The sequence below is a fragment of the Diadema antillarum genome, unplaced genomic scaffold, assembly GCF_040938485.1.
Source record: "Diadema antillarum isolate AM-2024a unplaced genomic scaffold, OU_Dant_1.0 seq00001774_RagTag, whole genome shotgun sequence".
Taxonomy (NCBI): Eukaryota; Metazoa; Echinodermata; class Echinoidea; order Diadematoida; family Diadematidae; genus Diadema; species Diadema antillarum.
In genome coordinates this window covers 177,650-201,354 of record NW_027272455.1, presented here as the reverse complement: position 1 = coordinate 201,354, position 23,705 = coordinate 177,650, and the positions used below count along the sequence as shown (strand labels likewise).

The 23,705-nt window shown below is 37.1% G+C and overlaps 1 protein-coding gene across 1 annotated transcript in view; it reads left to right on the top strand.

Annotated features, from left to right (window-relative positions):
* LOC139712231 (leucine-rich repeat-containing protein 49-like) overlaps positions 1 to 23,705 on the top strand; it is a 51,641-nt gene that overhangs the window by 7,682 nt on the left and 20,254 nt on the right. The window contains exons 3-5 of the mRNA XM_071624069.1: positions 12,730 to 12,889; positions 15,818 to 16,081; positions 23,048 to 23,080. Coding sequence (XP_071480170.1) covers positions 12,730 to 12,889; positions 15,818 to 16,081; positions 23,048 to 23,080 — 457 coding nt within the window. The remainder of the gene's footprint in view (positions 1 to 12,729; positions 12,890 to 15,817; positions 16,082 to 23,047; positions 23,081 to 23,705) is intronic.

Genomic DNA, 23,705 nt, shown 5'->3' with positions numbered 1-23,705 from the left:
AGCTGCTTGCAGTTTTGTCTGTTCCTCCTTAGCCAATGTTTGATGAATGACAGAGATTAACATTTTGCATTTTTTTTTTAGTTGATTTGATGTCAGTTATTATGCCTCAGATCTTAAGATCTATCTGAATGTCACAGTCTGTATGTAAAGATGTGTAATTTCCAGTCAGTAATGATCTTTGACAGGCAAACTTCTCATGCATTAAACCAACAATTTCTGTATGGAGCAATGCAAAACTCGGCCCAAATTTAGAAGCTAAATCATTTATAGCAGTTTAAAGAATCACTAAGTCATGCATAAGTACACTGTAGGTAATAATTACATATAAGTAAAGCTACTAGAATGATTATAGTATATGGATAGATTATTGATTAATGATGTGCAGTTTAGGGATTTTTTTTTTATTATTCAAACTGCAAAAAGTAATTGGCAGGCAAAGCACGGCAATATGAAGGTATAGATTTGACTCTCAGTGACTTTTTTTTATAGCATTCTATTAAAAGGCTGTTTAGAAAGTTTTCAAACATGGACCAAATTTACTTGTTTGTACAGTGCCGCAGATGTGTCAAAGATGTAATTTGCTGTGGTGAGCCATTAGGTGTATTCTCTTCTTTTCCTTTGTATTATTAATTGAGCTGGCTAAATAAGTTATCTCACAGAGTAGTGAAAATCTGAGTCAACTTGTTCATCTGGCTAGTTAAAGACAAAAACAAAACAATACCCTCTCTGAAGGAAGGAATGGGCAGTAGTATTAAAATGAAAAACAAGTATTTTTGGGTCTTTTTTTTTAGGGGATATTTAGTATTTCATACAGGGACATCATTGAAAGACTTGCTCTTTGTAGCGGATTTATCTCACATTTTGTTTTTGTTGTTTGTTAGTTTTGTTTTGTTTTGTTTTGTTTTGTTGTGTGTTTTTTTTTTTTTTTGGGGGGGGGGGGGGGGGCTGGATATAGATAAATACAGCACCAGCCCATGATACAACTCCTTCTTTCTCTGTCCCGTTTTCATCAAGGTATGATATCTCCTTTGCTGTAGTTGCTGTTCTAAACTGGAATATCAGTTCTAATGTGCATGAATTAGAGTGTATGTAAAACTGTAGTGCCATAACTGTTTCATGAATTCTGTATTTTAGAAAACAGTTAATCTCTTAATAGGCATTAATTATATCCCATATACAGTGTGTATCATCTGATATGGGTGAGTTCTTCTCTCCGAACACCCACGGTTTGCTCACCTTGAATAGCAGGAGTGCTCAGCATACTATAGACTTTTTTTTTTGGGGGGGGGGGGGTCTGATATCTCTCTCATGTGTGATTGTCAATAGGTGCCATATTCCTCACAGAAATTCCGTCATTATCACTGCCCATTGACCTGGGTGCTTCTGAAGTTGGACTTCTCGCATCTTGTCAATTAATTGATCGCTTGTGCCTATTCAGAAGTCAAGCAGTGGTTTTCTGTGACGGCTAAATGAAAACAAGATCACCTTGTTCTTTCAGATATCTCTTTGAAGTCCTGTAAATGCATTTAATGCACAGTACCTTCTTTCAAATACTTGTCAGTCTCCACACTTGATAAGGCCTTCACTTCTAGATGAAAAGCAAACATAAAGAGAAAGAGAAAATGAGACAGAGACAGATCCAGACAGAAATATAGATCAACACTAACAGACAGAGAGAGGGAGAGAGAATGGGGGGGGGGGGGATGTGAGGAGGAAAAGAAAAGGATGCATCGTAATGTGACCCTGGACTGTGTAAATACAATATGAATGGGAGCCAATGGGGGTTGAAAAGAACTTCCACTGAGCCTGGGGCATGGGAGCAAACAAGAAGTGTGCTTGTTATAATCCCTCCCATTGTTATTAGGAGATAGCCCTTCTTTCCTATTTCAAGATAATTATGTTTGAAAGGTTGAAACTCTTTGTGATAAAACAATACAATGGATTTCAACCCTATAGATGCCTATTGATATGAATAAAAAAATATACCTTATGATATGAAGCATTCTTTTTGCTGATTTTTAATTTGTATTTGATTAGATTTCTGTGCAGTAGATGAATATAAGTTGTCCTTAACCCCCCCCCCCCTCCCAAAAAAAAGAAGAAAAAGAAATGAAAGAAACTAGGCTGAACTCCTCCTTATTTTTGACTGACATTATCAGGTAGTTATTGGATGAGATTTTTTTATTTTTTTTAAAAGCAAGGTTTAGTCCACAACCCCCCCCCCCCCCTTTGCACTGCAGGAGTTCACCTATTGATAGAGCACCTTATTCTGTCAATAGCATCCTGGCATGAAGCTTGTGTGCATGTTTGTTGAGCTGTGTCGGCAGGTGTCATATTGGTTTCAATTCAGCATGCAGGAGGAGTTGGTTAATCATCGATGGAAAAGCGCAGGCATAAGTACAGATAAACAGCAATACACCTCCAGTAATCGTGGCCTATCAAATCAAGGTGTCTCTTCCTTAGCAACGGGCACCCTGAGTGGAATGATTTACGGTTCCAACATTCTTGAAGAGGATTGGTCCATGTTTGCTCAGAGGCGAAGTTCCTATTTTTGTTTATCTCCTCGTGAATTCAACAAGTTTGGCGTCGATATTCGGTGACAGCTTCATCTAGAGAGTTTTGTCACAACAAAATGTTGAATCCAGGCATTCGGAATGACTGCGGTATTGTCAGAAGTGACATCTTCAATTAATGGACTACAAGAGTACCACGTTTTTTCCCAAGCCCTCACCTTTCATGTAGTGCGCAAGCCTCAGGATGGCTTTAGGTGGAGCTAGCCTCATGTTTGACGGGATTCCTCTTTAGACCGGTGAATGGATATAGGTAGCCGTTAGGTGCCGGCTGAATCGGTCAAAACTATAGCCAGTGCGTAAGTTGCTTTTCGAGACAGGGCTGTGGGATGATCTCAGTGTGATATGCACCCCTGTAAAAGGAAACTTTTTGCATACTGAGTGTTTCGGTGTCAGCTGTGAGTTTGTACTTGGTGGAACTTTGCTGTCAGGCAGTGACCTCTTGATCCCTTGCAAGAATCACAGCGGTTTCAGATGTCACAAGTTTGAAATAGTTTGTGAGGAGTCAAGGGCGCATTGCATGATCCTTTCTGCGGTTGGACCTGAGCTCATGGGTGAAAGTTTAAGTCAAGGAATCTGATGATGCCTATTGGGAATGACCAAATTATAATTTGCATAGCCTACCATCTCAAGTCTGGTGCTTTACACCTTGGATGATAAACTGGATTGATTCAAGGGCAATCTGCAACATCTGTGCATTCATCGACTGACTTTTGGCAGGCAGTTAAGCTTTTAAAACTATTTCAGGAAATGTGCTCTGTTGTCATCATTTGCTCCGTGCATACAAATATGGAAACTGTCTGTGGATGCTGTGTCTTATTGGAAGATCCTGTCTTTGTTTGAAGATAAATTGAATGTAATCAGTATGTCTTCTGTGAAGAACTGGGAACATGCCTGGATTCTATGCTTTACTGTCATTATTTGGATCAGATGACCACACGTTGCCGCCATGAATATTTCCTCTTTCAAAAAGATACTGGAGACATTCTGAAGGGAACTATTCCATTCTTGATGCAAAACTTTGTCTTTTTTGTCTCTTTGTTTAAGTTCATCTCTTCAACAGATGAGGTTGGAGTAATGCTTGAATGCAGGACCTGTGCAATTACTACATGTGTACATGTGCCTCAGCTATCCTGAGTTGTGGAAAGAGCGTGAAATTTTCATTTGGCATCCAGCTTCTTGCTTTGGTGTAATTATGCTCAAGGCCTGCATGGTATTCTATAGAGTGTTTTTGTTGTGGAACAAAGTGGAGGGAGATTGCACTCATCATATAATAACTTGCCATGAGGAAATCTCAGGATTGCAGGCGTTCAGCAGATGCACTGTCATTGCCTGTCATTTCAGTGGTAAGTTTGAAAGGAAATTTTGTGCTGAAGCTGAAGATACTGTTATTAACAAAACAAACAATTGCAGTGACATGTCACCCATTTGATTATAGTTTATTGGTTTCCTATCAAACTTGAAAGTTTTGTCAAAACTCTAGGGTTGTATGGTTGACATCACTCAGAACAGGGCCCTTGGGAATACCAGACAACTATAGAACAGTTTTCATCAGGACAAAATACAGCACAAAATATCTGATTTCTTTTAAAGTCCCTCTACATGTAAACATAATGATGTTTTTATTTCACTTCTGGGTTTTTTTAAATGAAAGTAAACAACCCAAGATACTGGACATACAAGCAATATTTTATGGATCAATATCATGTGGCGATATTATGATACTATGCTCAATTCTATGAAAAAAACAACTGTTGAATACAACTGTTGAGTGCTTTCTGTTTCTGCTTTGATTGTCATGTTATCATGTTGAGCATCGTTATACTATAGGCCTATGTAGCTGCTTGTACTCAACAGTTGTGTTTTTTTTATAGAATTGAGCATAGTATCATAATATCATCGCCACATGATATTGATCCATAAGATATTGCTTGTATGTCCAGTATCTTGGGTTGTTTCACAGTTTTACATTGTCTCTTGACTCTTGTGGCTGTATACCATACAGCTTGTATTGTATAGTTTGTTGATGAGAGGAGCTTAAAGGGACTGTACAGTACTGATTGAGGTAGGGATTCATGTTTTGAACATTCCTAAGTGAGATAATGAAAAGCCTCTTATGAAATATGAAAGAGCATGTAATTTTAAGAGGGATTCAACGTTTATTTGATGAAAATTGGTTTTCAAATGGCTGAGATATCCAAAAAAGTGCTAATGGGCAAGTCCAAGATAAGGTCCCCTCAGAAGGCTAAATTTCATCTTTGCTCAATATTGACATGTTTGGTATCATTTTGAAGCTTATGAGTTGAAGTTTTGATTTCCGTGGAGGAAAAAATGATATTATGTAAATTTATGCAAATTTCAAGGGCTTCATTTGCATAAATGTGAAACACAGCGTTACGTATGGGACATTTATAAAAATTCATATTAATTCAAAGGAAAGCAAATTATATTTGATTAATATGTGGACATAAGAAGTTCATCACATAGTTTAACTTGGTATGAAAATTTAGGGATTATGCAAATGATTATGCAAATTAGCTCGTGTCCTATCATGAGATGTCCCATACGTAACAAAATGAGGTCATTTTTTTAGGTTTTTTCTGAAATTGCTAAGGTTATTTTAATGCCCTTTTGGAAATTTCTAATTTATTGTTTAGAGAAATTAAATACCAGAAAAAAAAGAAAAAAAAGTAAAAGAATTTTTTTTTATTAGGCATTGAAATAATGTTACGTATGGGACAAATGCGTTACGTATGGGACATTCTCATACATATTGCATGTGAATGCATGTAGCTAGCTGGGAAGGTCTCTCAGTATACAAATGGTCAATCATCCTGAAGAAAGTATCCCAACATTGTAGCTACTTTTTGAGTTATAGACACTTGAAACAATACATGAACTTGACTGAACAATTTTCAGAAAGGGGGAGGGGAAAATGGCAAAATACACAATGAAAAATCATCATTAAAGGGATGGTATAGTTTTTGTAGAAATGGGGATTCAGTCTTCAACATTTAAAGAGATGATTGGAAACCAATTATATGAATTACTTATTAGAGCATAAAATCCTAAGACTAGAGGAATTCAAAGTTTATGTGATGGAGATCCAATTTGAAATGGTTGTGATATATATAATAGAAAAAAAAAAGTAAAATGATTTTTTTTTTTAAATATTGCAAGTGATACACAAATTGTCCTTATTCAGTTTTCAGTAGTAGCCACAACAAAATTCATGGGTATACATACTGAGGTGTGACTCAAATCAATGACCTGACTGATAGACAGACATCATATGTCTACTCGATCACTGGGGTTCCATGCAGCAGGTATTGCTTATTTATTAAACTTAATATTTCTTGTGTCAAGTTGTTTTTTATTGAAACTAAATGGCAAACTGCCCTTCATCAATGGAAGTAAACACTTTAAACTATTCAATTTTTCAGAAGTAACTATCCTGATAAAAATAGGGCATACATACTCAGGTTGGTCATAAAAAATATGGAATATGATTGAATGTGATTATGATGGTAAATATCTGGGGAATAGTGTTCCCTTGTCGATCTGGATCAGTATTTGAGTAATTTCAACTGATTCCACCTCAATAATTATGCAAAAATTTGTTTATGGGTATCTTGCAAAATTATTTTGCAAAATACCCATAAACATGGTTCTCCACACACTAAACGAATGGGGGACAAAGGGCATGCATACCCAGGTTGGTCATAAAAATATAAAGATATGATTGAATATGATTATGATGATGAATATTTGGGGAATATTGTTTCCTTGACAATCTGGATCAGTACTTGAGTAGTTTCAACTGATTTTACTTCAATAAATATGCAAAATACCCATAAAGATGGTTCTTCACACACTAAATGAATGGGGGACAAACTGTCCCATACGTAACTGTCCCATACGTAACACGTCGAGTCTGTCGTTAATTAGAACCTGTAATTAGAGCTTTTTGCCTCATGACATGAAACTTACCTGTGATAATCTTGAGTGTTGTGACTTTCATCACAGTGAGTTACAAGTTGTAGAATGATATACTTTCAGAGAGTTTTGAGGTTGAAAAAAATGTTCAAAAAAACAAAATTTTTCTGGTCCCATACGTAACGGCACTTATTTTCTCTTCTAGAATATAATTGTGACGGTCATTTTTCTCCATTTTTTACATGATTATACTTCTTCTAGATATCAGTCACCATGATGAAGTTCAATATGATCAAAGGCCATTAACACTATTTTTCAGGTCATAAAAGTCTCTGAATGTCCCATACGTAACATGCGCGTTATCTTGGACTTGCCCTAATAATAAAAGGCGACATGCCACAACTTTATTAGGATATCTTTGTTTAACCTTGTTTTGGGATATCTAAGCCATTTCAAAACCAATTTTCATCAAATAAACTTTTGATACCCCTTAGAACTGCATGCTCTTTGACATCTCATAGAGTAGTTTCTGAATATCTCGCAAAACATTAAATGCTAAATCCTCACCTCGACCAGAACTGTACACCCCCTTTAAAGGGATGGTGTAGTCTTGGTTGAGATAGGGCTTCAGGTTTCCAACTTTTTAGTAAGATAATGAGAAACTTCTAATGAAAATTAATGCTCACACAATTCCATTAAAGAGGAATACAAAGTTTATTTGACAAAAATTGCTTTTGAAACAGCTGAAATATCTTAAAACAAAGAGGTCCTTTAAAAGGTGGGGGTAATGACCCACCTTTTATGAGAACCAATTTGTTTTACTTTGTTTTTGGATATCTCAGCCATTTTAAAATGATTTTCAGCAAGTAAACTCAGAATTCCTCATAGAATTGTATGCTCTGTGATATTTCACAAGTGGTTTCTGATTATCTCACTGAATTGTAAAATCTGAATCCGTACCTCAGCCAAAACTATGCCATCCTTTTAACCTCAAAGAGCAAGAAATTTTAGTTGTTAAGTCCATTATCTATAGCCTAAAATGTTGCATACACATTCATGTACATTGTAGTACATGTAAATTAGCTCCTCATTTAATTGCATTAACATACTTTCTTCAGATTAAATTTCTTGACATCATAATCAAGAAACTTTCTAAGACAGAAGAAGTCATTTATCAGTGGGATTCTGTTCATCAAATGTCATATTTTGTCTGATGTCTGAGGATGAAAAGCTGTATAGGCCTGACAAAATCACAATGTATGTCCTTGGATAAAGCCACAAGTATGTTGTGTAAATTGTTGTGCATGTTTCTGTGTGTGTGTGTGTGTGTGTGTGTGTGTGTGTGTGTGTGTGTGTGTGTGTGTGTGTGTGTGTGCGTGTGTCTGAGTGTGTCTGTGTGTGTATAAAACACAGTTATTGATATTCATCTTCATAATTTTCAATCAGTTGTGTATCATACTTGTAAATGTAATGTTTTCTCTTTGATGAATGATCATGACTCTGCATCATCACCATTAATTTTTGTGATTTGTTAAGACTGATTTCCGACTGACAGTGAAGAAGGTGCCAAGTTCTCCCCTCATACGTGTGCGAAAGAACAGCGAATCTTCACAGGAGGAAGCCCATTCCACAGAACATGTAACCCAATGACCATGAGTGTCTTCAAAGCAAAGCTATTCACACATTATCCACAATGTCTAATTGTTGATGTCTTTACCCTTGGACAAGACAGCAGAGGCATGCATGCTTTCCAGAAGGATTTCATTTATACATGTACTTTTCATGTTGTCATCAACTCTGCTGATAATAGATTTTACCAAAAAATAAAAATAAAAGAAGGAAGTACACCCATAGGTATTTGATAGTTGGTTTTTTTACACATTTCTCATTTGAAGCTAGATTAACTTCCTTTTTAATGAACAAAACAAAGAAAAGGGAGGGATTTATAATGTTTGGAGTCACTGAGATGAAATGCAAAAGTCAAATATCAAAAGAAGAAAAAAACACAACATCTTGGAGCTGAGTTGGATGATATATTTCTAATACATACAATGTATATGTACAGTGTGGTGCAGAAAATTGTGTCAGACTTGTTATAGTTGTATGCACATTCAAGCAATTTGATGTACATGTTGTCATATGATGACAGAAATACTGAAGATTACTTAAAGTAGTGGTGAAAAAGTTCTTGCGATACATGTATATTTGCGTCCTTCAATGCATGTCAGTCTTGTCCGAGGCATAAACATCACTGTTGTACTCATATCCATTGCACTCTATGGTGATGTCATATCAATATCTTATTGCACAGTTCACTGCAGCAGAAAATGGGACACATCTGCACATCATCATTCACCGCATGTATGGAACAATTAGTCAATTTATGTTCACATCTGGTAAACTTGTGTTTTCAGAGATATGAATCACGTTTTTCATTTCACTCAGTCTCATATTTATATAAAAAAGATAGGAAAAGCACCAAGTGTAAAGAATACACATGCTGCTGTTGCAATATTTTATGTCAAGCACTGAATGAGCTTCATGTATGCTGGCCTTCATTTTGCCTTTATAGTAGAGTTCAATGAAGACCTTATATTTGTTCACTTGATTCCCTTGTTTTTGCACAATGTATTACTTACATGTAGGTTCCTATACATAGATGCCAAGTTCAAAAATTTTTTATGAGTGAGATTTTCATGACTCAGCATCTCAGCGCGCGCGCACGTGCGTGAGCGGGGGAGCGAAGCGACTGAGCGAGGGGAGGGTGTGGGCGGAGGGGGGTGTCCACCCTCCCACAGTATGGAGCTTTTTCAATTTTTAGCTGTTAATGGTGCAAGCTGGTGCATACTTATGTGACTATTTTTACTTATTTTGAAAGACAAAAGGGAAATATGCCTTCAATTGCAACTCTCACTTTAATCCTTTAAGCTATGCTCCCAATGCGTGAGAAAAATGGTTGTCATGCGTGAGATCATGAGACGGACCCTAAATGCTTGAGTCTCACTCACAATGCGTGAGACTTGGTAGCTCTGTGTATAACATGTATGTTATGCTGTATACATACAACACCATGAAAATGTTATCATATTTGTCACAATGGTACGTGCAGCACACATTGTGGGTGACAGTCTTTATATGCCTGGAACACCAAAGGTGCTGGGGGCTTTGTTTTGACCTTCTTTTCTCACTGAAACCATCTAAGTAAATTCATTTGGAACATGGTGTACATTATGCACTCATATTCAATGTGTTAGCACTCATTTGTGTGTTGTTATCAGCTTATCACTTCTGTACTCCATATCAGATGTGGTGCACTTTATCTTGATGGGGGGATTGTAGGGCTTGTACTTTATGTCCTTTTAACCTCTATTTACACAGTAGCTTGAATTAAATTGGGGGGGGGGGTTGCTAGGTTAGGATATAGGGTTTATCACTCTATGCCCTAATTTGTCAGTTGCTGACATTGATCCTCCAGGTTGCTCAGCAACCATCAATCAATAGCTGCTTGAGCACCATGCTCAGGCTGTGATGCTACACTCAATGCATATAAAATGTCCTTGCCATGTTTCATTGGATCAGATTGCCTCAAATTCTATTTCTTTACTTGTTACTATATTATGTAGAGCCCAAACATGTTTAAATGCCAAAATGGGAAAGTCATAATGTGAAGCAGACAACAGGACTTTAGACTTACAGAGAAATTTGATTCATGCAATGTACTTCTATCACTCTGTGCTTCATTTTAAAGGCATTATTTACCATTTTGCAGATGAAACAAAACCCAGCTTTAGTGCTTCAAAATAGTTCTAAAATGTTAAGGGTAGAAACAACCAATGTAAAAATGTTAATCAGTATAATCATTATAATCAATGTTAAGTATAAGTTAAATACAAAAATGTAAATGATAGTTATATTAAACTTGTTTTTAGAATAAACCATCTACAGTTATGGTTTATCGTGAAAAAATAATGATATCTCCTTATATTTTAGGCTTTATTGTGAAATTTTGTATGGTAGGATGTTTTGTGATAGAACTGACCTACACATGTGCATCAAATGTGGTAACTCAAACGTTTTTTGTTTTTTTTAATCACTGCTCCCAATGGTAAACAGACAGTACTTTTATTGTGTAACATTGTCTCTCAGTTTGTTTGTTTGTGAGCATCATTTTACAGCATTAGTTGAAGTATATGTTGCCTCAAGCAAGTGAATTTATGGCATCCTGATCATCAATGAATACTCAATACTACTGTGAAGAATTGCAGCTGTCACAGCTGCTACTTTTATATACATTTCATCTGGTATTTCATATAAAGTAGGTTATGATGCTTTACCTGAAATGTTTCATAAACACTAGACGATATACTGAAATCAACTGGTCAGTGTATGATGTTCTAAGTCAAAGCTTGAAATGTAACTTTTTTTGTTGAAATGGTGATAGATTTTACAAAATAAAATCAAAACCATAGGGATCTATTTCAAGGTTGATTGTGTACACTTGTTTATCGGTGACACTTTCAAAAACCCGATGAGTGAAAAATCCTTTATCATACTACAGTGCAGCTGGATGAAGCTGTATGAAGCTGTATGACTCTACAGCTACTTAAAGTCAGCATTTCAGAAAGAGCAGCTGTTTTCTTTGTTCACGTGTGAATATTTGTGCTCATCGGCTCTCAATGATGTGATGGTTTATGATTGATTTCTTATAAGGGAGCTGGCAAAGTCAGATAAAAGCAGATTATTTTCGGTGCAAAGCTGCGATTCAACAGCATCACTTGTACACCACCAACACACCTGCACAGTTAGCTCGTAAAGTCACAGCTTGCTGCATTCTAAATTTGATCATAGTGCTACTGTCACTGTCAGTAATGTTGGATGTTGCTTTCTTTCTTTTTTCATTTTTATACAAATGGTTCGATAAAGTCTATCAATGTCAACTGTCTGTCAGAGCTCGGGGCATTTGTGTGTGTGTGTATGTGTGTGTTTAAACACACTTGGGACTTTTCGATTCGGTATTGTTTGAAATCTTTTATGTGGTATTCTTTTCTTCTTCTTTTTTTTTTTGGGGGGGGGTCAATTTGTTTCAACCCACTCTCACCTTCAAAAAAAGGGGGGGGGCAGTTTTATGGAAAAAGGAAAAAACGTTGTGTTTCCTATAATGTTGACTGTGAATTGAGTTTGACTTTCATTAGCGAGTATTTTCTACCCTGTGCATGAATCTGTGTAGAAATGAACACAGGTTCACCTTTTTGTGTATTTGTTTGCAGTATTTGGTCTCCAAAGCACCATCCACTTGATAAATGCACTTTGCTTTTTGCATGTATTTGTGAGCTGATTAAAGGAAATTAGTTATAGTTTGAATGCTTTATGAAATAAGAGCACCTTTAGATAACTCATTCATATCTGATGTTACAGGAAAACCTGTGTAGACACAGATGAGGGTTATCAGTTAAAATGTGTGTGTTTGGACCCCTGCGGATACTTATCACTCACGATATATTCAAACTGAATACAATGCATCCTGCCTTTGGTACAGTACGTGATGTATTAAGGTGTGAATGTTTGCATTTATTAGCTATATCATTTTTCATCTCATTTGTGTATTGAGAGGAGACAAATTCTTGTTCCTTATTTACATTTATAATTGCATTAAAACTAAGATTGTAAGATAAGAAGATTTTATCAAACTCTTTCAACTACCAGTGGGGAGTATGAGGGTCTCAACAAGAACATATTTAGATTTATGAATAAGTATATAAAAATGAATTTACAATAATGAATATGTGTATAAAATGAACATGTTTACAGCAACAAATACAAATGTTTACTACTGCCAACAAAATTTTATCACAGTTGATTGATACAGGTACATGTTTGTGTTATAACTTGTATGATACATTATACCTTCAGTTAAGTATACAATGAATAGCATAGACCCTCCCCCCCCCCAAAAAAAAAAACAACAACAACAACAACGAACAAACAAACAAACAAACAAAATCCTATAAAATGCATTGTCTACCAGGCATTTCATTCAGAATTCAAAAAGAAATTTGTATACTTGCATATGGGATGAAATGAGCAGTCATCTATTGATTTTTATTGACTGTCTTTCCCCCAGTCGTGGCCTGTGAGATCTCTTAGATGAATACAATATATCTTTATGCTGATATTTATGCTCTTTTTTTTATATGCATATTTTTCAAAATTTTATCTTGAGCAGAATTCAGACTTCCGACTCGGGAGGGATCAAGGTCATGGTCACCGGTCAGCATTCCAGCATGACTATCCCTCCAGCCAGCACTCACTGCCCAGCAGTAGACGATACAGCCAGCCCGTCTCTGGTGATCCTCAAGAACCGTCCCTCTCTGCGTCCTATGGAGGTATCTCCTATATGTTATATTTGGAAGTACAAAAATTTTATTAGTACAGTATTCATCGCATAATCGGGCATCTGATAATCGGGATCCTCGCTTAAATGATATACGCTTCCCAGAAACATTTCCAACGCACGTTATTTTCACTGGATAATCGGGCGGGGACCTCTGATAAACGGGACAATTTTTCTTCAAGCGATCTTTGATTTTGTTAATATTTTACACAAAAAATCTACCAAAATACCACAACAATATTTCAAAGATTCCGTATCAGTTGTCGTTTACAACAAACTTACAAAGCAAGCTTCGGATTGGTGTGTTTTGACCTCCGTCCATCCAGTACATGTACATGCATAGCCACGAAAGCGCCGTGTATAAGTATCCATGCCATTGCAAAGCACATGCATTCGCGAACATTCTTCTCCCCTACATAAGCAAAGCCATGTGCTCGCTTGCAATTCCTACTCGACTCACATCCAATAAAAAACATGCCTCGCTCATACAGCCCAGGCTGTGTGCGTTGTTTAATCTCAGTCATACACTCTGAGGGCAAAGTCCATTGTCATCGCGCGCCTTCGTATCTTGTTATCTACTGTCTTTGGTTTCAACTTTCAATACAGCTGTACACTGCGATCTGTGTGTACGTCACAATCTTCCTCAGTTGTGACTGGGCAAAAGTTACGTGATTGAAGTGAGGGCTATGAACAGTTACGTATTCAGTGAAATGGGGGAGAGAGTGGGAGGGAGAGCGTGAAAGATGAGAAGAGTTCAATGTATGTGCGAATACGTAACGTTTTATGAATCTAGACTATGAGCTGACATTGATTACGTGTACACGCGTGTTTGACAGAAGAATCGAACCCGGTTGCGATTACCGGTACTCGATATCATTGCGAGAATGCAGGGAGAGCTGGAGGGTCGCGCCGAGGGGTAGCGTGTTGTGTATTCATGTACACGTACAGTACGTCAGTATGCATGTGTGTGTGTGTGTGTGTGTGTGTGTGTGTGCACTACATGTACATGTCGTATGCCGTTAGTGTGTGGTGAGTACTCATCGCGAAATCGGGCACCTCGCTTAAAGGGGCCGTGTTTGCTTCTCCCAACCTGTCCCGATTATGCGATGAATACTGTACCCTTTTTGAAGGGGGGGGGGGGGGAGGGGGAGGTGTTTTGCCTTCATAGTTTGATTCGTCTTTAAGTAGGGGTACAATGTGTGGGGGTTTTGGTCAGGCATGGGGTGAGGTGGGTATTATAGCATTGGAGTTATGTGTAGGGTTGGTCCTCCACTTACAAGCATTTTGGTGTACTATAGTTTATACATAATATATTGTGAAATAAGCCAGTTTTATGTAGTCACAAAGTTTTGATAAGGATTTCATTTTTACTATTGGCCTGCAGTCACACAAATTAAACTGTAGGCAATTTGTTTCTTTGTTTGTGTGTGTGTTGTTTCTCATGGTTTGACAAGGAGTTTGGGGATGGGTTTTAGCTTCGGATGAAGCCTCCTTTTCATATGCCTGCCAAATTAGTCCTTTGCCTTTACCAAGTAGTGGTGTTATCAGCATTATTTGGGAATGCTAATTGCAGTAGCACATGTGATCAAAATTGACATGATTAAATCTAGCAAGCATCACCGACTGGCTTATCAGGTGACCATGTGATCTAATTGATTTAAATACTCTCATTCATTCTATAAGTGATATGTTTATCTCTGTTAGAATATAAGTCATGACTGAGGATCATGGGGAATCAGTATATAAATTAGTTCACTGTCAAAATGGCGAAATACAAATGCAAGTGGCAGATGTTTCTGTATGAATGAACTAAAACATTTCTTTTAATGTCCAATACCACAGTGTTTATAATGATACTGCCATGTTTGTTTTTTTTTAAGTGAAAGTGATTATTGTTGCATTAATTACTTGTTTTTCATTGTTAGAAGCATCACAGCAGTAACTTAAGATCTTGAATAACAAGATGACAAATACAATGTTCTCTTTACCCGTGGATTTCATGTTTTATTTTTAATAACCAGAAGTCTCATGATTTTTGTAACATTGTGTTTTTGTGTCACCACACTATCGTGAAGATCTTATCATCTTGCATTCGTCATCAAGTGTATGCATTCATATGGCAGATTGAATGTTTTTAAGCTATTTTGTGCACTGAAATTGCTATTATGCCAGTCTCTGCCAATTGCATTTTTATATTGACTTAAGAGCTGCACAAGTGACAAATTTCAAACTGTTCTTTCTCTCTCACACATATCTTATTCTTAGCTTGCTCTATTGATGTGAGAAAGCTTTGCTATATGATTGGTTATAGTAGAGTCAGCTTTGTACTTGATTGTACAGCTTGTCTTGCTACCTTTCTGTGAATTTCAATCTCAAACTAAACACATATCAAAATATACCAATTGATATTACTGCAATTTCTGACACAGCTTCTTTTCATGTACTGCTTTTTTCATTCTTCTGATGGCATTTCAAGTTTTTGCACATTCTTGTTTTGTTGTGCATCCAAAATGATATTACACACAAGCAATATCAAAGATTTTGCGATAAAAGGCTGAAAAACAGAATGATGCCCATGTATATTGTATATGACCACCCCTTCCTCTGTAATCCTTCCTCCAATCCTTCCAACCTGTTCCTCCTTACCATTTCTTTCCTATTTTTCCTATCTAATCCTTCATCTGTACCCCTTCCTCCCTACCCCTTCTTCTTTAAATATGCCTTCCTAACCCTTCCTCCCTACCTCTTCTTCCTTACATCTTCCTCCCTACCCTGTCTTCCATATCCCTCCCCATCCCTTCCTCACCCTGCCTCCATAACCCTTCCTACTTGTTCTTCGGTATCCTGTCCTCCCTGCCCATTCCTCCCTACCCCTTCCTTTCCGCAACCTCTTCCCATCCCCTCCCATTTTGGGTACCAGGACACTCTGACCACCGCACCCCACGTCACAGGCAGGTGCATCACCCCGCCCCCGCCTTTGCCACCCAGCTGACAGACCTAGACCCCAGCAATCTCCGACAGCCTACCCCGCCCCGAGATGAGATGCCCCCGGTCTTCACGCACCACCCCCATCCCCACCCTCATCCCCAACACCACCGCCCCCACTCCCAGGGTGCCACGCGGCTGATCCAGAGCGCGGGCTCCGCCCAGTCACGACAGGTCAAGCCAACATCCTATGTTCCAGGTAACCGCAATGTTTTGAGAGACATTTGCAATCTTGCCCATATTATGATCTTTCAAAAAGGGGTCCTCATTTGGAACATAATATTATACAGTGTAAGGGGAGGGTCACCAGTAGAGGGTGTGTTGCATCATATTGTGACAATAGGTGCATTGACATACAGTATGAATTACCATGGTATCAAATACTATGGTAATTTGTTGGCATCATTCTTATTATCAAAATACCACAGGAATACATACTGCAATAATTCACTTGGTACCATTCTCATTCACAAATTACCGTGATATTTCTGTTAGGCACTGCACATGTGCATCTCCCACAGGAAATATGTTGGGTCACGAGAGAAATGTACACCGCTGCACGAATCGGTGGTCTTTTATGTATGACACGATTCAAATCTCGCATGCAGTTTGAATTACCACCCTAAATGCCACATTATTTTGCAATGTATTTCATGGTGAATTTGTGTTCACATTGAGAATTACAGCATGAAATATTGCATTATTTCACTGCTATTGTGAATGCACCTAATGATTCATTTCATAGAAAGATCATAAAGTAAAAAATCACACAGAAAATTCATATTTTGTCTTCTGTAATTGCTGACCCACAGAAGGCCTCTGTGCCATTTGAAAGAATGAAATGAAATTGCTTTGTATCCCTTGTACTGTTTTTGTTTTGTTTTGTTTTTTTTTTTTTGGGGGGGGAGTTTCTCATTGTAGAATCAATATGCAGTTATTATATCAATAGTTAAACTATTGCCTTTCCCACATCAGATGTCACATTTACAGTTAATATTGTCATGGATGTTCAGAAAATTTGGAACACGTTTTACCCCTCATCACTTTACTAAATGCGGATGTACAATTCTTATATGTGTTTTAAACTTTCTACACATTTTACCCATGTTGCCTGTAAGAAGGGTATTGTGTTTGCATGTTCATCAGTCTGGTGTGAATCATTTCAGCATTCTGTTTGTTTGTTTCTATGTTTGTTTTATTGCTCATGTTCTTAGACTTAATCACAGTTTGCTAAAAAAAAAAAAAAATGCATTTGCTGCTCTTTGTGAAAATAAGTGTTCAAGTGAGCAATGCCATTTGTTTTTGTTTGTTTGAAAAGGCATCAAACACAAATCACAAACTTGCATTAGAGATTGCAGTTGATTGTGTTAATGATGATGATGACCCGCAGCATTTGTATAGCACCATATATCTGTTGTAGAAACATTAATTGACCGACAAATGCTTGGTAAAATGAAAAATTTGTATCATTTCTCGTCTGTATAAATGCCATATGTGACAGCACATTGATTGAACATATTGCTGCATGGAAGTTAATGTACAAACCCTCGCCTGCCTGGCAGAAGGGCCCTAGCATATAATTTTAACCCCCAAAATCAAATTTTGGTTTGTGAATAATTCGACAGGGATTTCAAAGCTCTGTCATGTGATATAACCATATTCTTTTTGTTTTTCCTTTTTTTGTGATTTTTTGAGCACACAAGCTTTAGGGCCTTTCTGCCACACAAATGAAAAAACATCAGTAGAAAATGTTCACGTCTCCTCACATATAAATTATGAAAAATGTCAGTCAACCCCCCTATGTTTACCTTTCCTTGGGTAAATGCATCTACTGTATGATGGAATACAGAACTAGTGTACATATGTAGAAAGACTTGAGGCATTGAGCAATGACATGCAAATTATATGATTGTACATTGTATGTTTGTATATGTGAAATTTGTCATTATTATTTCATTACTTTATTCCTCCCTCTTGCTTTTACACCAAGAAACCCTTTTCCATACATTCAGTAAGTGTGATTGTGTCTGCCTTTCGAGTTTGGATTCCTTTCATATTTTTTTTTTCGCTATAATGCACAAAGTATAGTCAGGTAATGGACTTTGTTAATAGGACGCTATTAGCATTTCACCTTCATTCGCACAATGCAAGAAGTGGGGCAAGTTCATAAGCCATTAATTGCTGTGAATAAGACTGTATGAAAATGGCTTGGTTACTTAACATGTCATTTTTTTTTTACATCAAACATGCATCACGAGTAGTACATGTAGCTCTGCTGTGAACACTGAAATCAGTATTGATAATTATGTAAAGAGAGACTTGTCAGTAGATGCTTCTACTTGTCAAAACTTGCAAAACAAAACACAGAAATCGTTTAGCTGCAATGATAGATTGTCATGTCACATATGTGACAGTGCACCTCAAAACGAACATAAAGTCGCACACACTGATTTTGCGTGAGGACTGAAAATAAGTGAAATGGGTCAACCTAGCCGAACTTGACTTTTTCATATTTTCTGAAAGAGCAGGTCTTCTTTTACATTATGCTAAAATTTGGTATCATAAAACGGGCAGGAAAGTGTGTTTTTTAGCAGTTTATCTTGAACATTTTTGATAGAATAGTGTGATTAGGTGTGTCTTCAGAATCCCTTTTTCATTTCTGAAAAACCTTGTCCACACTCTTCACTTTCAACTCTAATAACTTTTGAAAGAATAGTGCTACTGCTTTGGAAGTTGGCACTAATTATGGACAGAATGTGTTAATGAGGCATGCTTAATTTCAGTTTATTCTAATAATCCCTTCATTGTTGTTACTCCAGTGGTTTACTTCCTGTTTTTTGTCCCATTCATCGCACAGCCGGCACGGTTTGGTAAAGATTAAGCGCTTGAATAGACACTGCACTTCAAAGCCTCTTTTCTCAGTTCACACTTTTCCTGAGGTTGTGCTTTCTTTCCAATATTAAGATAGGTTAGGAGAGTCCATTTGATTTGAGTTGTACATCATTTTAAAGCTTAAAGTCTGCTCTTTCAGAATATGGTCTTAACTAAAAATTCATGTCTGGCGACTTTTTGTTTGTTTTGAGGTGCACTGTCACATATGTAGTTCACATGTAATGCTTTCTTCGTTTTCTTGAATAACAATGTATTTTGCATCTAAATGACATAATTTTCCATATGACTAAAATTGTCCTTTTTTAATGAATACAAATTCTTTGCAGTTCCCTTATGCAACTGCTATTGGTTTCAGGGTGAAAGAGGTAAATGAAGATATTATACTCAAAATGTTTCCAACAGTCAGTGCTTCATGTTCTTCACTTCTTCAGTTTTTTCGGGAATATGATTTTAGAGGGCCCTGAGGTGGATTTGACTTTAATATGGTACTTCTTGAATGGGTACATCCTTCTTGGTCTATCTTGAGTTCAGTTGAAGTACAGTTATTTTTTAGGTACTACTACTGATAATTTCTAAGCTTTTTTGAATGATGTCTGGTGATATAGGGAATATTAATTGGATGTAGGTGGAAATAATCATGGATTTGCATGATAGTCAACACTTGAAATGCAAACAAATCTGATTTTTAGAAATGATAAGAAGAAAAGAAACTAAAGATCCCCACGTTTCGGCCTGTTACACAAAGATTTACTTTTATAAACCAAATGCAGAAATGAAATTGAAGCCCTAAGTACTGGATTTTTAACACGATATTTCATTGGACATAATGTCACCATCTCCGTGTAGGTTACTTTGTGCAGTTGGGTGGCGTAACAAGGAAAGGTAAAAAGTGTTGATTTGCTGCATGAGATTGTGTCACATGTTGTTGGTGTCCCGTCGCCATGCCGACATTTGAAGACAAAGAAGTTGCTCACCGATCGTTTGTCACAAAGCAAACAACTTGTGCCGTAATTTCCTCGCTTCACTGCTGGAATTCCCTGCGCGCTTGAGAGGTGGAATTGCGTTAGCTCCCAAATCATTTGCTCGTTACCGAGTGACTGTGTTATTTTCAACGGCCCAAGGCTGCGGTTAATGAGTCTGAAACAGCTTGTCCCTGAAGACTGAAGCCTTGACGCACAATTCAAGTAATTTGCACACAATTAGGCAGGTGGCATACGTCATTGTTTGCTTCTAATGATGCGTGCTGCACAAAAGAGAAAAAAAAATATGCCAAAAGTTGACAGTCCCTGACTGTGCAAATTCAAAGGAAGACTGCCTTTCAAATTGAAATTTGAGAGAGAGCAAATCATCATTCTGAATCTTTCTTTCACAAAATGACATATTGGCCAGTTTATCTACCAGGTACAAATGTAAGTTTGCTCTTGAGAATCTATTAAGAATAGTCTAGCTCTTTGGAAGGTACATACAATATTGTTTTCGCATATACATACTAGAAGTCCAGCTGTGAAGTTTGAATGTTGTGAGAAGCCATACATGGATTTCTTGTCGCATGTTGTTCAATGTCACTTGCAATTGTGATTGCCAAGAAACAAAATCTAGAGTGAACTTTAGTGCTGTTCATGAGGTATATGTTTCTTCATTTGAATTGTGATTTTCTGTGAAGAACCCCTTTGGTTTGAACATTCTTGTGTTTGTTACCTCACAATGAAGAAGAATATTTGGTGTGTCAGGCACTGAAAACTATACATGTTCTGATATCAATGGTTTTTCTGTAGAGAAGTGTTTGTCCTCGCAAAAGTGTACGGCAAATGTCAAATCACAGATTTTGTGTGTTCTCTGCAATTGTGCATTGTTGTGTCACACCAAAGTGTTGAAGATATCAGACACTACTCCAAAATTTTTTATATTACTTTTATTTTCAGGCACAATTTTTCTTGCATTACCTTAAATGGAACCTCAGCATCTTTTTCAGATGAAATGATTATCTTGCCTGTATCAAGTCAGCTCAAACCAATCTTATAAGTCTGTCAAGGACAACTGCATCAAGGTGGCAGAGACATTTACACAAAAGTGTTGCTAACGGTGATGTCGAGGTCAAATCAGTGGATCAACTAGCTAGAATTGTCTACGTAACTTCCTTCTTTATGGCTTTTGTTCAGGAGAGTTACCAGTGCTGGATCTCCTCCCTTTCAGAAACACTTGTAAGTTATCACTTATCTCAGCTCTGTGAAATATATATTTCATCATCTTCCACCATATACAGCAGCTCAGATATATAAAAACTTCATATCAAACACAATCAAATTACTATTTATTCTCACAAGCGAGATAAATATACCCACGTCAGATGCACATCAAAATTATACAATTATGTCTCGCAGGAGGGGTGATAAAGTCAACAGTATCCCTGAGCACAGTCTGACTGGGGAGAGCACTTTCTTAGTGTGATTGTAGCAGACATGTGAGACACAGTGGAGTGTCTACTATTTGCATGCTATTTGCTCCTTAAATATTGCCGTAAAGGTTCCATAATGACACTGGAAGAAAATCACGAGAGAATAGTAGGAAACAGTGAAGAGAAAGACCGTTGCTCTTATGGGGTAATATACTGTAAAGCAAGATATTTTCAAGGCATGAAGTTTTCGCCAATTGGAGCCGATGGCCTTTTTTAGTGGCATAAAATTAGGCAAATTGCCACGGACATTCGCATGCATTTTAATTTTGCGAATCTTGGCTCTCACAACATTTGTGAAATTGACAAAAGTAAAATGCACACGAATATTTCTGGTTTTTATAGCAGAGTGTAAAATCAAGTTTTTATTTGTCTCTGTTCATACAACTTCACATAGAACTCCACCTCTCAATGTCAGATAGTGGCATCTAAAAGTAGAAATTCAGAGTTCCAATGTCACTGGAAATCCCAATGCCTCTTTGGATGAAGGTCATCTCTGTTTAGTCAGTGAGAGAATAGATGCATTTATCACCCTAAGGTTTTTATTTTACTTTTAAATGACCAGGTAGCAGTATTATCAGCATATCACAATGAGCCTTGATATTGCAGATAACAAATGGGTTGAAATAACTGACTGAATTGCAGTCTACACTTTATGTGATATTGAATGTCATGTTATAAATATATCCCAATAGATTAAACACAAGAATTTCAAAGCATACAGGAACATGTCATTGACATTATATTGTGTGAATGAGACTTGTATTAGTGAGACCATCTGGTTGTATTAAAGAGCCATTCATCTGCTGCCAATCATGTAAGATCGATGCTATTCATAAATCATAGTGCTCAATCAACTTCATGCATTCAAAGGCAAAACTATATGCATGCTCTGTGTATATGTGCACATTCAAACACACAATACTTATCTGTATTCACACCCACAATGCCTATTCACCCGGTACTGCTGTATCACAGATGTATGCCAATGTAATCAAGACATTATGTATCCCATGATGCCCTTGACTCTACAGCCTTGTTTATGTCCATTGCTACTGTACATGACAGAACATCAAATTCTCCATCTCAATGTTGTTTATGTTTTGTTGCATTTATCATTTGTGAAATGCACCTTTGCTTGCTGAATCTTTGGATTTGTATTGAATTCTGTCTCCTGCATTATTGCCTTTTCGAGTGTTTTGTAAATGAGTTGTCATGGAAATCTGCAGAGTTTCCTGGAGAGGATGATTGTGCAAGATTTCATTCTCAGGGTGTCATTATCATAAAGTTTGATTATTGTATGCTGCAGCTTCTGAAATGCAGTCAAGGTACACCGTGAAACTATTACGATCATATGGCTTGAATATATTTCACGAACACAGGTCCTGGAGTCCTCGCACATCAAGTGGTGATGTGATGCACATATTACAGAACCTACAATGTCTTTTCTTCTCTTTTACTTTGTTTTCTCCAATTTTTGTAGCACTATTGGACTAGTGTCCAAGGTCATTTCATCATTTCTGAATGGCTTGTATCGGTGTGATTTTTCTCTATCCGTGGTTGAGTGCTGAACATGGTGTTGGTGAGACATTTTCACAAGAAAAAAAAATTAATATAAAAGAAACTTAAAGGATGACGATGTCTCCCTTACCACAATGAGCTACCCATAGCAGAAGACACATGTGAGGTTCTTTTTCCCCATGTAAGGTTAAATTTTTCTTTTGGCTCACGTGTGCACTTTGGCATTTTTTTCTTCCTATTTTTCCTCCCATATTTTTGCCTCTTTCCTCTATTTGCACCGGGAATTCTGGGAATTCACAGATGAGACTCATTCCCCTGAAAATGAAACTTCAGGTACTGTATTTGCGTCACAGTTATGTCTGCACTTCTTGTCACTGTTTTCTAATATCACCCACCTGCTTTTTTTTAAATTATTATAGAGTATTCATCGGACTTTACCTGTAACTGCCTGTTTATTCATTCATTTTTTTGTTTATATGCCAGCTGTGCACAATTGTTGAGTCTTCAAACATTTCTGTGTCACCTGTTGTTGCATTGCCGATCAAGTTGAGTGGCATCAAAGTCTTCTTTGCCTCAGGGTGGGAAACATGCAGTTCTAAATGATGATGATGACAACGATGACGGAAATTTAGATGTAACTTGACTGTTTGCTGTCCTAATATCTGTTCAATATCAGAAGAAAAGTTAAACTGTAGTACTCATATATTTCAATTCTGCTGATTGCAGCTTTGAACTCAAATTGAAAATCTCTTTGCATTCATATTCGGAGAAATCTCATTTGCCTTGTAAAGCTGCCAGTTGCTTGGTGCAGGATTGCTGTAAAAAGTCCTCATATCTCAGAAAGAAGTACAGTATTCCCTGCATATGAGTTTGTTCCCTTGTTGCAAACTTTGAATAAATCGAGCCCATTGAAATAATTTTGTGGAATTTTTGGATCCTGCTGAGTTTTTGAGAAATT